The sequence below is a fragment of the Nerophis lumbriciformis genome, linkage group LG09, assembly GCF_033978685.3.
Source record: "Nerophis lumbriciformis linkage group LG09, RoL_Nlum_v2.1, whole genome shotgun sequence".
NCBI lineage: Eukaryota > Metazoa > Chordata > Actinopteri > Syngnathiformes > Syngnathidae > Nerophis > Nerophis lumbriciformis.
The window spans coordinates 42549930-42563017 of NC_084556.2; the positions used below are offsets into that span (position 1 = coordinate 42549930).

At 42.5% G+C, this 13088-nt stretch overlaps 1 protein-coding gene across 2 annotated transcripts in view; it reads right to left on the reverse strand.

Annotated features, from left to right (window-relative positions):
• The window catches only part of tspoap1 (TSPO associated protein 1), a 223963-nt gene that overhangs the window by 12893 nt on the left and 197982 nt on the right, over positions 1–13088 (reverse strand). For both annotated transcript variants that reach the window (XM_061963136.2, XM_061963137.2), the window contains 3 exons: positions 9748–9863; positions 9614–9685; positions 4191–4310 (listed from right to left, as the gene is read on the reverse strand). In XM_061963136.2, coding sequence (XP_061819120.1) covers positions 4191–4310; positions 9614–9685; positions 9748–9863 — 308 coding nt within the window. The remainder of the gene's footprint in view (positions 1–4190; positions 4311–9613; positions 9686–9747; positions 9864–13088) is intronic.

The window sequence follows — 13088 nt, forward strand, 5'->3', positions numbered from 1 at the left end:
GTACTCCTTAATAGACCTTACCGGGAAGGCTGAGGAGTGTGATCCCACGATAGTTAGAACACACCCTCCGGTTCCCCTTCTTAAAGAGAGGAACCACCACCCCAGTGTGCCAATCCAGAGGTACCGCCCCCAATGTCCACACGATGCTGCAGAGTCTTGTCAACCAAGACAGCCCCACAGCATCCAGAGCCTTAAGGAACTCCGGGCGGGTCTCATCTACCCCCGGGGCCTTGCCACCGAGGAGCTTTTTAACTACCTCAGCAACCTCAGCCCCAGAAATAGGAGAGCCCACCACAGACTCCCCAGGCACTGCTTCCTCATAGGAAGACGTGTCGGTGGGATTGAGGAGGTCTTCGAAGTATTCCCTCCACCGATCCACAACATCCGCAGTCGAGGTCAGCAGAACACCATCCTCGCCTAGTGCAATGCTTCCCCTTCCTGAGGCGGCGGATGGTGGTCCAGAATTGCTTCGAAGCCGTCCGGAAGTCGTTTTCCATGGCTTCCCCGAACTCCTCCCATGTCCGAGTTTTTGCCTCTGCGACCGCTGAAGCCGCACACCGATTGGCCTGTCGGTACCTGTCCGCTGCCTCAGGAGTCCTATGAGCCAAAAGAACCCGATAGGACTCCTTCTTCAGCTTGACGGCATCCCTCACCGCCGGTGTCCACCAACGGGTTCTAAGATTACCACCACGACAAGCACCAACTACCTCGCGGCCACAGCTCCAATCAGCCGCCTCGACAATAGAGGCGCGGAACATGGTCCATTCGGACTAAATGTCCAGCACCTCCCTCGTGACATGTTCAAAGTTCTTCCGGAGGTGGGAATTGAAACTCTCTCTGACAGGAGACTCTGCCAGATGTTCCCAGCAAACCCTCACAATGCGTTTGGGCCTGCCAGGTCTGTCCGGCATCCTCCCCCACCATCGCAGCCAACTCACCACCAGGTGGTGATCGGTAGGAAGCTCCGCCCCTCTCTTTACCCGAGTGTCCAAAACATGAGGCCGCAAATCCGATGACACAACTACAAAGTCGATCATGGAACTGCGGCCTAGGGTGTCCTGGTGCCAAGTGCACATATGGACACCCTTATGTTTGAACATGATGTTCGTTATGGACAATCTGTGACGGGCACAAAAGTCCAATAACAAAACACCGCTCGGGTTCAGATCCGGGCAGCCATTCTTCCCAATCACGCCTCTCCAGGTTTCACTGTCGCTGCCAACATGAGCATTGAAGTCCCCCAGTAGAACGAGGGAATCACCCGGGGGAGCACTCTCAAGTACTCCCTCGAGTGAATCCAAAAAGGGTGGGTACTCTGAGCTGCGTCAGGACCCGTTCCCCCACCCGAAGGCGGAGGGAAGCTACCCTCTCATCCACCGGGTTGAACTCCAACGTGCAGGCTCTGAGCCGGGGGAAAACAAGAATTGCCACCCCAACCCGTCGCCTCTCACTGCCGGCAACGCCAGAGTGGAAGAGAGTCCAGCCCCTCTCGAGAGAACTGGTTCCAGGGCCCTTGCTGTGCGTCGAAGTGAGTCCGACTATATCTAGCCGGAACTTCTCCACCTCGCGCACTAGCTCAGGCTCCTTCCCCCCCAGCGAGGTGACGTTCCACGTCCCAAGAGCTAGCTTCTGTAGCCGAGGATCGGACCCCCAAGTGCCCTGCCTTCGGCTTCCACCCAGCTCACATCGCACTCGACCTCTTTGACCCCTGCTATGGGTGGTGAGCCCATTGGAGGGGGGGACCCACGTTGCCTCTTCGGGCCGTGCCCGGGCGGGCTTCATGGGGACAGGCTCGGCCACCAGGCGCTCGCCATCGTGCCTGTCTCCAGAGGGGGGGCCCCGGTGACCCGCGTCCGGGCGAGGGAAATCTGGGTCCTTTGTTTTTATTTTTCATGGAGGTTATTGACATGGTCCAAAATAGAGAGAGTGAGGTTGAGATGGAAATCAGTGACACCGATGAGAGTGATGAATACTCCGATGAGGATGTCTGTCAAGAAGTGGACAAAGAAAACCAACCACCCATGGACTGTCCAGCTGATAATTACGTGGACATCGAGCCAAATACAGACAAACACATCATGCCCCGTGACAGGTATTGCTGGCTGAAAATAGATTTCATCAGGCCCAACACTGATTTTTCTGGTCTGGATATCACAGCAGATGACATTTCCCTCCACACATCATTGGAATACTTCCAGAAGTTTGTGTCCAAAGACATGGTTGAGTCTCTGGCACAAAACACGAAATGAGTACAGCTTTCAGGCGCATGGAACATCTGTAAACACCACTGCAAAGGAAATTGAAAAAATGCTTGGCATGTACCTGAAGATGGGCCTGGTACAAATGGCTGGAATCCGTATGTATTGGGAGACAGAGACGCGGTACTCCCCTGTTGCTGATGTGATGTCACGCAACAGATTCCAATCCTTGTTGACGTCATTACATTTTGTAAACAACATGACAGTATCTGTGACGGAAAAGAAAGACAAACTATGGAAACTCAGACTCTGGCTTGATTCATTCAGAGAGAAATGCCTGCAGGTGGAACCAGAAGAGCACAACTCTGTGGATGAGATGATGATTCCTTTCCAGGGAAAATTCAGCAGCATGAAGCAATATATGCGAGGCAAGCCAAACCCATGGGGATTCAAAGTGTGGATGAGAACTGGAATCTCTGGCATGATGTGTGACTTTGATGTCTACCAAGGCAGTGTCGACGGATTACGAGCCAAATCTGAACTTGGATTGTCAGGTGAGGTTGTGATGAAACTTGCTTCACACTTCCACAAGGTCAAAACTACAAACTGTATGCAGACAACTACTTCACCTGTGTTCCATTATTAGTGAAGCTCCTTGATCGGGGAATTCATTACATGGGAACAGCCAGGCAGGTGCGCCTACCCAACTGTATCCTTGAAGACGAGAAGAGCTTGAAGAAAAAGGGGAGAGGAAGCTATGACGTCAGAGTGGAGGGGAATCACAACATCTGTGCTGTCAAAAGTTATGACAGCAGGGCCGTCACACTTGTGTCATCCTTTGCTGGACCTGAACCTGTGCAGAAGATTAAACGCTGGGACAAAGCCAACAGAACCTACATTGAAGTAGAGAGGCCTTACATTGTTGGTGCCTACAACAAGTACATGGGAGGTGGAGATTTGTTGGACTCATTCACAGACAAATACAAGTTCCCCATCAAATCTTGTCGCTGGTACATGTACATCTTCTGGCACACCATCATCCTCGCTGTTGTCAATACCTGGCTGCTCTACAAGCGGGACTGTAAAGCGCTTAAGGTGTCTAGCAAAGACACAATGAACAGGAGACAGTTTCAGGCACAGCTAGCATCCTCTCTCATCCTGGTAAATGCAACACTTGAAACTCCAAAGAGAGGACGGCCATCTTCAGGCAAAGGGAGCCCAGCAACACAGACAGCGACACCAGGAAGCCCTCCTGAATGCTCAGAAGAGGCCTCCCAGTGGATGTACGCAAGGATCTAGTTGCCCATTTCCCAAGGAAGACAGGGAGAGGACGCTGCAGACACTGCAATACAGGATACACCAACACACATTGCAGAAAGTTGATGTTCGCCTTTGTTTTACAGAAGACAGGGACTGTTTTTGGGACTTTCACCACCAATGAAAGTATTCATGACCAATGTCATGAAAATAAAAAAAGAGGGGGGAAAAAGCGTTTTTAAGAGTTTTATCTTGTTTGATATTTTTTATATTTTTAATAAATGACGTCATAAAAATATGACTAATGTGTGATTATTATTAATGGTATATATCGCTATGGGGCTAAGTAAGCAATCAACCCTGCAAATGAACCCTTAGTTGTTCAGACAACTTGAGTACAAATACAGAAATTGTGCTCCTATCAAAGCCCAATGTTGCAATATTACATTTCTCTAAAAACATACATAATTTTATTTTTTTTTAGCTCTTCAATTTCTGCATCAAATGCCTCCTACAACAACATCTGAAAGGTCAAAACTTTTTTTTTTTAGGTTTTTCTATATTTGGGTCTTACAGGGATACGTATGCTGACTTCAGCACTTTTTAGTAGTGCGAAGAACACAGTGAAAAGTGACCTGATAATTACACTTATACGGGTTTTTGACAAAATATAATTCCACTGTGACATGGAAAGGCAGGCAAGAAAACTGCAAGACTACAAGTACCAGCAACTACCTGTGAGTCTTTCTTGTGTTCTTGTGCAGGCTGAGCTGAAAAATCTTCGGCTGGGGCATTCTCTGGAAAAGCCTGCAGGAAATTGGAGGGCACCAACCCTCGTTGTCCATGCAAGTCACCCTGAGAGAGCCCGGAACATCAGATATCAGAACAATGGGTAACAAACTGTCAAGTGGTATGCTGTCCTAGCATATCTACACTAATGGCGTTGGTATGTAGACTGGAGTTAACGTTGTGTTATACATTTGTGTCTATTTATGAACAAAAAGCAGAGATTTTTTATTAAATTAAATCTTTGTATATCTTTTATATACAGTATATATACAGTCGTGGTCAAAAGTTGACATACACTTGTAAAGAACATAATGTCATGGCTGTCTTGAATTTCCAATAATTTCTACAAGTCTTGTTTTTTTGTGATAGAGTGATTGGAGTACATACTTGTTGGTCACAAAAAACATTCATGAAGTTTGGTTCTTTTATTAATTTATTATGGGTCTACTGAAAATGTGACCAAATCATTTCCAATCATTTCTACAACTTTTTTTTTTTTTTTTGTGATAAAGTGATTGGAGCACATACTCATACTAAAGCACCAGTTCCATTGGCAGCAAAACAGGCCCAGAGCATAATACTACCACCACCATGCTTGACGGTAGCTATGGTGTTCCTGTGATTAAAGGCCTCACCTTTTCTCCTCCAAACATATTGCTGGGTATTGTGGCCAAACAACTTGATTTTTGCTTCATCTGACCACAGAACTTTCCTCCAGAAGGTCTTATCTTTGTCTATGTGATGTCAGATGAAACAAAAATTGAGCTGTTTGGCCACAATACCCAGCAGTATGTTTGGAGGAGAAAAGATGAGGCCTTTAATCCCAGGAACACCATGCCTACCGTCAAGCATGGTGGTGGTAGTATTATGCTCTGGGCCTCTTTTGCTGCTAATGGAACTGATGATTTACAGAGAGTAAATGGGACAATGAAAAAGAAGGATTACCTCCAATTTCTTCAGGACAACCTAAAATCATCAGGCCGGAGGTTGGGTTTTGGGCGCAGTTGGGTGTTCCAACAGGACAGTGACCCCAAACAGATGTCAAAAGTGGTAAAGGCTAGAACTAAGGTTTTAGAAAGGCCTTCCCAAAGTCCTGACTTAAACCCCATTGAGAACATGTGGACAATGCTGAAGAAACAAGTCCATGTCAGAAAAACAACAAATTTAGCTGAACTGCACCAATTTTGTCAAGAGGAGTGGTCAACAATTCAACCAGAAGCTTGCCAGAAGCTTGTGGATGGCTACCAAAAGTTCCTTATTGCAGTGAAAATTGCCAAGGGACATGTAACCAAATATTAACATTGCTGTATGTATACTTTTGACCCATCAGATTTGGTCACATTTTCAGTAGACCCATAATACATTCATAAAAGAACCAAACTTCATGAATGTTTTTTTGTGACCAACAAGTATGTTCTCCAATCACACAAAAAAATAAGACTTGTAGAAATTATTGGAAACTCAAGACAGCCATGACAATTCTTGACAAGTGTATGTAAACTTTTGTCCACGACTGTATATAATCCCACTCTAGATCTGAGATTAATTAATCACGGGTTATGGTTTGCCGCATAAATACAATTTGCTGAAGAAAATTTCTCAGTTTTGTAGTCAGAATGTCTTACAGGAATGTTTTTTAAATGTTTTACTGAACTGCAAGTCATTGGTTTTCTCAAAACTCGGTGACAGTAAGTGTAGTAATAAATAAGTGCGCACTTTGAAAATATTTGGTAACCATTTACTCTTCTTCATTTTAACCAGTTGTTTAAACAAACACACTTGTTTACCTCTTCAGATGACAATGCTAATTGTTAAGAATTCTCCATGTTATCTACGTTTCAGATACTTTATTTTGAAGCATTTCTTGACAGTGTCACTTCCGCTTCCCTTTTGACATGTGTTAATGTGTGGTAACTTCTTTCTCTGCTACGTTTAATCGGTGCTCTAGTCTTTGACGATGTGAGTATGTTGATTATTATATAAGACTATGTTGATTATTATATAAGACTCATTTAGTTTATTAATAGACATCACTGTGTGTGTAACATTTAGTGGTGTTTTATTAATATTATTGGTGCTGTGTTGTCAGATTGCTACGAGCTAACATCTCCCTGTTAAGGATGGCATTGCTGCTGCTAATGTGGCAAGCTCACATGCCATTGTGGAAATGCAATATATTATGTCTCTAGTACTTTACTTTGAGCATATCTATAGGCATAATTTATATATTGTTCTTTAGTTAAATGACATAAATGTTGATGGGTGTTTGCTTGTGGTTTACAGATACTAAATGAACCTAACCTAAATCAATATGCACCATTAAAGTTGGAAGAGTCCAAATGATGACCGTGTGTTCTCTGACCGGAACCCCAACGTGGTCAATATCTGAAAAAACCAGTCGCAAAGTTTAATACTCAACACTAATCTCTTTTTTGGTACAATGCTATCGTATCTCGTTATGATCACTTATAGATGTCCAGTGTTCTCCGGAAGCAAAATAAACTCACATTCAGCCCGTAATGGCAACTGGATGCTCTTGTTTTATAGTACAGTTGGTGTATTCCTGCTGTAATTCCATCTCCAAAGTATTGTTCAATGGATCAGCTGTGGTGATATGACTTACATTTTCTTGCAAGACTAAGTTGGTGACGGTCTTCACAGATGTTTAGTGGTTTACGTGCAGTGGCTGTCCGTTTAGCAAAGGCATATGTTTAACTTAACTGTGGTACCTATGTTGACAACATTGACACAGGTAGACCGACAGAGAAGCGTTCTCCTATGCTTGTTGCAACGTAGCATTTATGCTAGTGGCGACATCCTCGAGTATGTGTTTCGCTTTAAGATGGTGTTTTAAAGCTGATGTGCGCTGATGATAAAAATGGTTGTTGCTGCAATACCAACAAGTTATCTCAGTCTTATCTACAGCTCTGTTTTCAAGCGAAATTGGTCGCGTGTCATCGTAATATCAGACAGTGTAAAACAATGCGCGTGTCTTCCTGGTTACGCCTTAACCTGGAAGTGAATAACACGTTAACGTAATGTACATATATATATATATATATATATATATATATATATATATATACAATATATATATATATATATATATATATATATATATTAGGGTTGCATATGGTATACCGGTACTAATAAATTGAAAACGGTACTATAGTGCCTTTAAAAAATAACAGTATTTTTTTTCCTCAGCATGCTGACGTGCTGCGGTGATGTTGCTGAGCCAGGGAAGAGGAAGAATGGCAAAAAACAGCATTTCTACTGATTAATAAAAAGGGTGTGTGAAGCGCAAATGTAGGTTTGGGCTTTAAAACAGACTTTTTCCTGTGAAATTTTTGTGAAACATCCAAAAATCCCTGCGCATTGTATACATTTTTCTGTCATGGTGTGCTACACTGTCAACGAGAAAGTGCTCTACCAAACAGTCGGTGGTTTGTGCGGCCATTAAATGCCACAAGAGACGAGGAAGGGGAGTATTCTTGCCAAGTGGTCCTTGCCACCAAATGTTGTATTCAGTTTGACTCAGCATGTCAACTGTGTTGGAAATTGTTTTAAAGGCGAGTCGTGGTAGACATTTATTTCATTAGTTGGCCTGATTTAAATTTTGTATAAGTTTTGGTGGAAAAATACATTTCACATGCAGGTCGATATGAAAAATACACAGTGACCTGACTCTTGTCCGCGTGGTCATAGTATTGCTGCTTCGGGGGACGTCTGCTTTGCGTACGTGCATACTTCCGTGGACTACGTTCCATGTACATTCTTCCCGAGTATGTTTGGGCCTTGAGTTCAGTTTCCTTGCACTATGATGTGCATGATTCCTCTTTTCCATGTGTCCCCAGCATTCAAAGTGTGCTGCACATATCTACGACCAAGTAGATTTATGACCATTTGTTGTATGACACTGCACTAGTGCAATTGTATTTGCTTTATGGCTAACTGTGAGTCACACTGGTTATTCCAATTATGGGAGAAAACTGTCACAGCTGTTGGGAGGAGCAATGACATTATTGTTGAATTTAGCTATGCCAAACACGATACCTCTGCCGATTTTGAAGTGCAGTGTAAAATCCCCAACTAGTATCTATTGCGACCACTCAAAGGAAATAGCATAAGTGTCCACTGGTGTCAGGATAATAATCTCTCCTTGAACACAGACAAGACCAAGGAGATTATTATTGAACCACGGAGAAGGAGTACACACTACACACCTCTGTACATAGGGGGGATAAAGGTGGACAGGGTGAAAACCTTTAAATTCCTCGGGACCCACATCAGCGAGGACCTCACCTGGGATCACAACACCCAACAAACAATAAAGAAAGCCCAGCAGTACTTTCTAAGAAGGCTGAGAAAATTTGGCATGCCACCCAAAATTCTCAGCGACTTCTATAGAAGTACGGTTGAGAGTGTCTTTAGCAGCTCAATCACGGTCTGGTATGGAAACTGCACTGCTAAGGACAGGAAGACACTCCAGCGAGTGATTAAAACTGCTCAGTACATATCAGGAGCAGCCTTCCCCTCCCTACAGGACATGTACTCTACCAGGGCCACCAGGAGAGCACACAACATCATAAAGGACAGTACACACCCCCAGCACAGTCTCTTCAGCCTCCTACCATCAGGCAGACGATACAGGAGCCTGAAATCCAGGACTACGAGACTGACAAACAGTTTCTACCCACAGGCCATCAGGCTTGTGAATGCTAACTTGTGAATGCTAGCTACCCCGCCCCGAACCCCCCGTTGTACGTTTATCTTTTTGAACAAAAGACAGCTACCATGACCACCCCTGAACCGTGAACCATCACTGTAGACACTTTTCACCTTTGATCACGAAAGACACTTTAACTGCTGCTGTGACCAAATGTCACCTCCATATTTATACTGTTGAATGTCAATCAGAATGTGCAATAATGTTATGTTACTTACTTATTGGTTAAACGTTTGAGAACAAAAAAGATTGCTCCTCGGTGTGGGATAATAAGATGTGTATGCGGACGGATGTGTAGTACGTACAGCACCGCCCACCCCCGTGTGTGAAAGACTGTATTAGTTTTACGTAAACCGCAAGCAAGCGTCATTGCTAGTTGCTGTTATTTATCAAATTATTTAACTTAAATATTATGGAAAAAAGCACACAACCCATCACATCCTCGCAAGTTTATCCTAAAAAGAGTAAACAATCAAATAATAACAACTAAGACTCAAATTTTGACATTAGTGTTCACTCTACGGAGAAAAAAAAAAGATTAAGAGATGCAAAATAGGGCTACTGGCTGCTAAAGATACGGTTTCCACTTGCACAGTTTTGACTGTATTTTAACTTTTAAAGTGTATGAAATTATACATACATAGAAGAAGCCATCTTCATCCATGTCGCCAATCACATTGATGACGTCTCCGGCACTGAAGGTCAACTCAACCTGAAAAAACAAAAGGCATCACGAACAAAAGAAAAATGTGGCTCTGTGTGTGCCTAACTAACCTCTATATCAGTGTTGGGGGAGCTTTCTCGTGGATCGTAATCAAAAATTGCCACCATCTTGCGAGATCCTGGGACTGGCTTTCCCTTTGCACATGTAGCAGCTACCTGGCTTGGATCTGTCCATCAAACACATAAGGTTAAAATATATATATATATATATATATATATATATATATATATATATATATATATATATATATATATATATATATGAGTGGTAGGACAATTTTGCTTTCATAATCAGTATGCAAAACTGTCCAAAACTACTTTTAGTGCAGTCAGACACACACACATGATCACTGACCACTGCAAGTAAAAATGAGGATTAAATAATGCGATGATTAAATGACACTGACTGCTTGACATTAACAATGAGGAAGGACAATTGTTCAGCATTAATGTATCATCATCTTCACTGGTCAAAAGGGCCCGCAAAGCGACAAACAATATTTAACTAGTATGGCAATTGATGGGCATTTCAATGGGCTTACATGTTTTACTCTGCACATCTTTTGGAGGGTTATCATTTGGAAATACACTTTACATTCCAATAATTAACTCAATTATTTATAGACATTTCTTTATGCACCTGCTCATTTCCCCTTCACTTTTTGAATTCAGAAACGTGTAAATTGTTTAATTTACGTGTTTACAATTGACATGGATTGTCAATTGTAATCCAATTTGGTGGATGAAGGTGTGTAGTTGTTTTAGCTGCAATCATGACACAGTCTCCATGTCAACATGTTAAGTTATTTGAATCCTTGAATTTCTAAAAAAAAAATGTTCATGAAATGTCATTGAATGCAGTTCCACATGGATCACAGACGATACAAACATGCAGGTGTCCACTGGAAATGGAAATGTGATCATGCAGGAAAGGAGAGAAAACAGAGATTAAAAGGGCCATATCCTCCTCATTTCAGGGGAACGTTCATTTTAATAAAATAATCCATACATTTTAAGGTTGAGTACTGTATGTAGGGAATATCTGCATTACTTTCTCCTTGCCTGAAAATCTCTGATCTGGCAGCCTCCTACTGCCTGTTGTGATTGGTCAGGGTCAAGTATGAGGGGCCGTTAAGGACATTATTCAGAATTACCTCTTACATACACTGCTGAAATGCTCTCACATAAACAACTGAAATGTTTTTCTCTCACGTTCAACGTGAGGCCATCTAGAAGGCCTTACTGACAACTCGTGATTTGATTGGCTATCGCAACTGTATGTCCCCGTTCATTTAAAGTGCACGGACACCCGCATTCTTGATTCTGAAGGCCTCAGGCAGATTTCGTACAGCATGGCAACATAAGCTAGCTGAATTCTGATTGGATACAAACTAAAACTAAAAACAACAGCACTGGAAGTAGCACAATATGACATGAAGAGAATATGAATACTTTTAAATATTCAGGGAAAGTAAATAAAAAAAATAATTTATCTTTAATTAGATTTGTTGGTTATGTTAGGCCAGCAGAGAAGGCCTTGCTGGCCCTGACGGCACACCACTGCTACTAACCAATGCTGTAGCAGCCGTTACATTAATGCTCCTAAAACTAAGACTCTTCCGAAATTATGTGGGCCCTATTGATAACCTCACTAACAACTTTTAACGTTGCCCTGCGCAACACCATTAATAGTATAGCACCGCCGAAGCTAAAAGAGGCCTTCAAAAGGCATACAGAAGAAACCAGAACTCTTAAAATAACATCTAGAAAGCTGTAACGCAAATGGCATCCGATGAAGCTTGAGGTTTTCCATCAAGCATGGAGTGACAGTTGGATAACTTATCCAATCTCCTCCGCCCAAATAAAAACGATCCTCAATACTTGTTTAACACAAGGGACTTCTCCCAGTAGCTCCACCCACTTAGCTGATGTCTTTATGCAATTCTTTACTAGATTAAAGATAACGCGTTCCAGCTCCAACTGGGTTCTATTAACGCAGATACGAATGTACTGTATGTACGACCAGGGGCGCCGCTAGGGATTTTGGGCCCCATGAAAAGAATCTTTACAGGGCCCCCAACACAGTGTCATTATTTTTTCTGTATTATAATTTCATCATCATTAGGGGCCTCTCTGGGCCCCCCTCCATCATGGGCCCCTAGAATCCATCTCCTTTACCCCCCCTTTTCGGCGCCCCTGTGTACGACGGATATTGATCTCCAAAATAATGTATTTATTTTTGAAGAAACATTACAGATACTCCTGCGACTCATAAATGGGAAAAAAACAAACATGTTTAAATGGTAAATGTATGGCGCTTTTCTACCTTCAAGTTACTCAAAGCGCTTTGACGCTATTTCCACATTCATACACTGATGAATGCAAGGAATTCACTCAGCACAGAGCGAATGTGTAGAACATTGCACATGATTGGCAACTGCACAAATCTTGATGCCAACCGTCACAAGGCGCATGCGTAGGGACACTTTTGTTTTTGCTCCCATTTTTCATGAGTTGAACTCAATGATGATCTAAAACTTTTACTATATACACAAAAGACCTTTGCCTCTCAAATATTGTTCAGAAATCTGTCTAAATCTATGTTAGCGAACACTTTGCCAATATAATCCCCTCACAGGTGTGGCATGTCAAGATGCTGATTAAACAGCATGATTATTGCACATGTGTGCCTTAGGCTTCCCACAATAAAAGGCCACTCTGAAATGTGCAGTTTTATCACACAGCACAATGCTACAGATGTTGCAAGTTTTGAGGGACAAAGAACGCAAGTGCCTTTTAGTGGTGGCATTTTGAATGCAAAGAGATACTGTGACGATATCCTGAGACCCATTGTAGTTCTATTCGCTCGAGACCATCACCTCATGTTGCAGCATGACAATGCGCGACCCCATGTTGCAAGGGTCTGTACACAATTCCTAGAAGCTAAAAACATCCCAGTTCTTGCATGGCCAGCATACTCACCGGACATGCCACACATTGAGCATGTTTGGAATGCTGTGGATCGACGTATACAACAGCGTGTTCCAGTTCCTGCCAATATCCAGCAACTTATCACAGCCATTGAAAAGGAGTGGACCAACATTCCACAGGGACTCAGAATATATACACAGTACATATATATATATATATATATATATATATATATATATATATATATATATATATATATATATATACATATATGTATATATATATATATATATATACATATATATATATATGTATATACTATATATATATATATATATATATACACATTGTGGAGCATCACAATACCCCCGAACAGGTGAGACAAGGCAGTGGGCCAGCCATCACAGTGATAGCATGCACCAGGCGGTCAAACTACGCCAACCTCTGGGTGTGGTCATTGA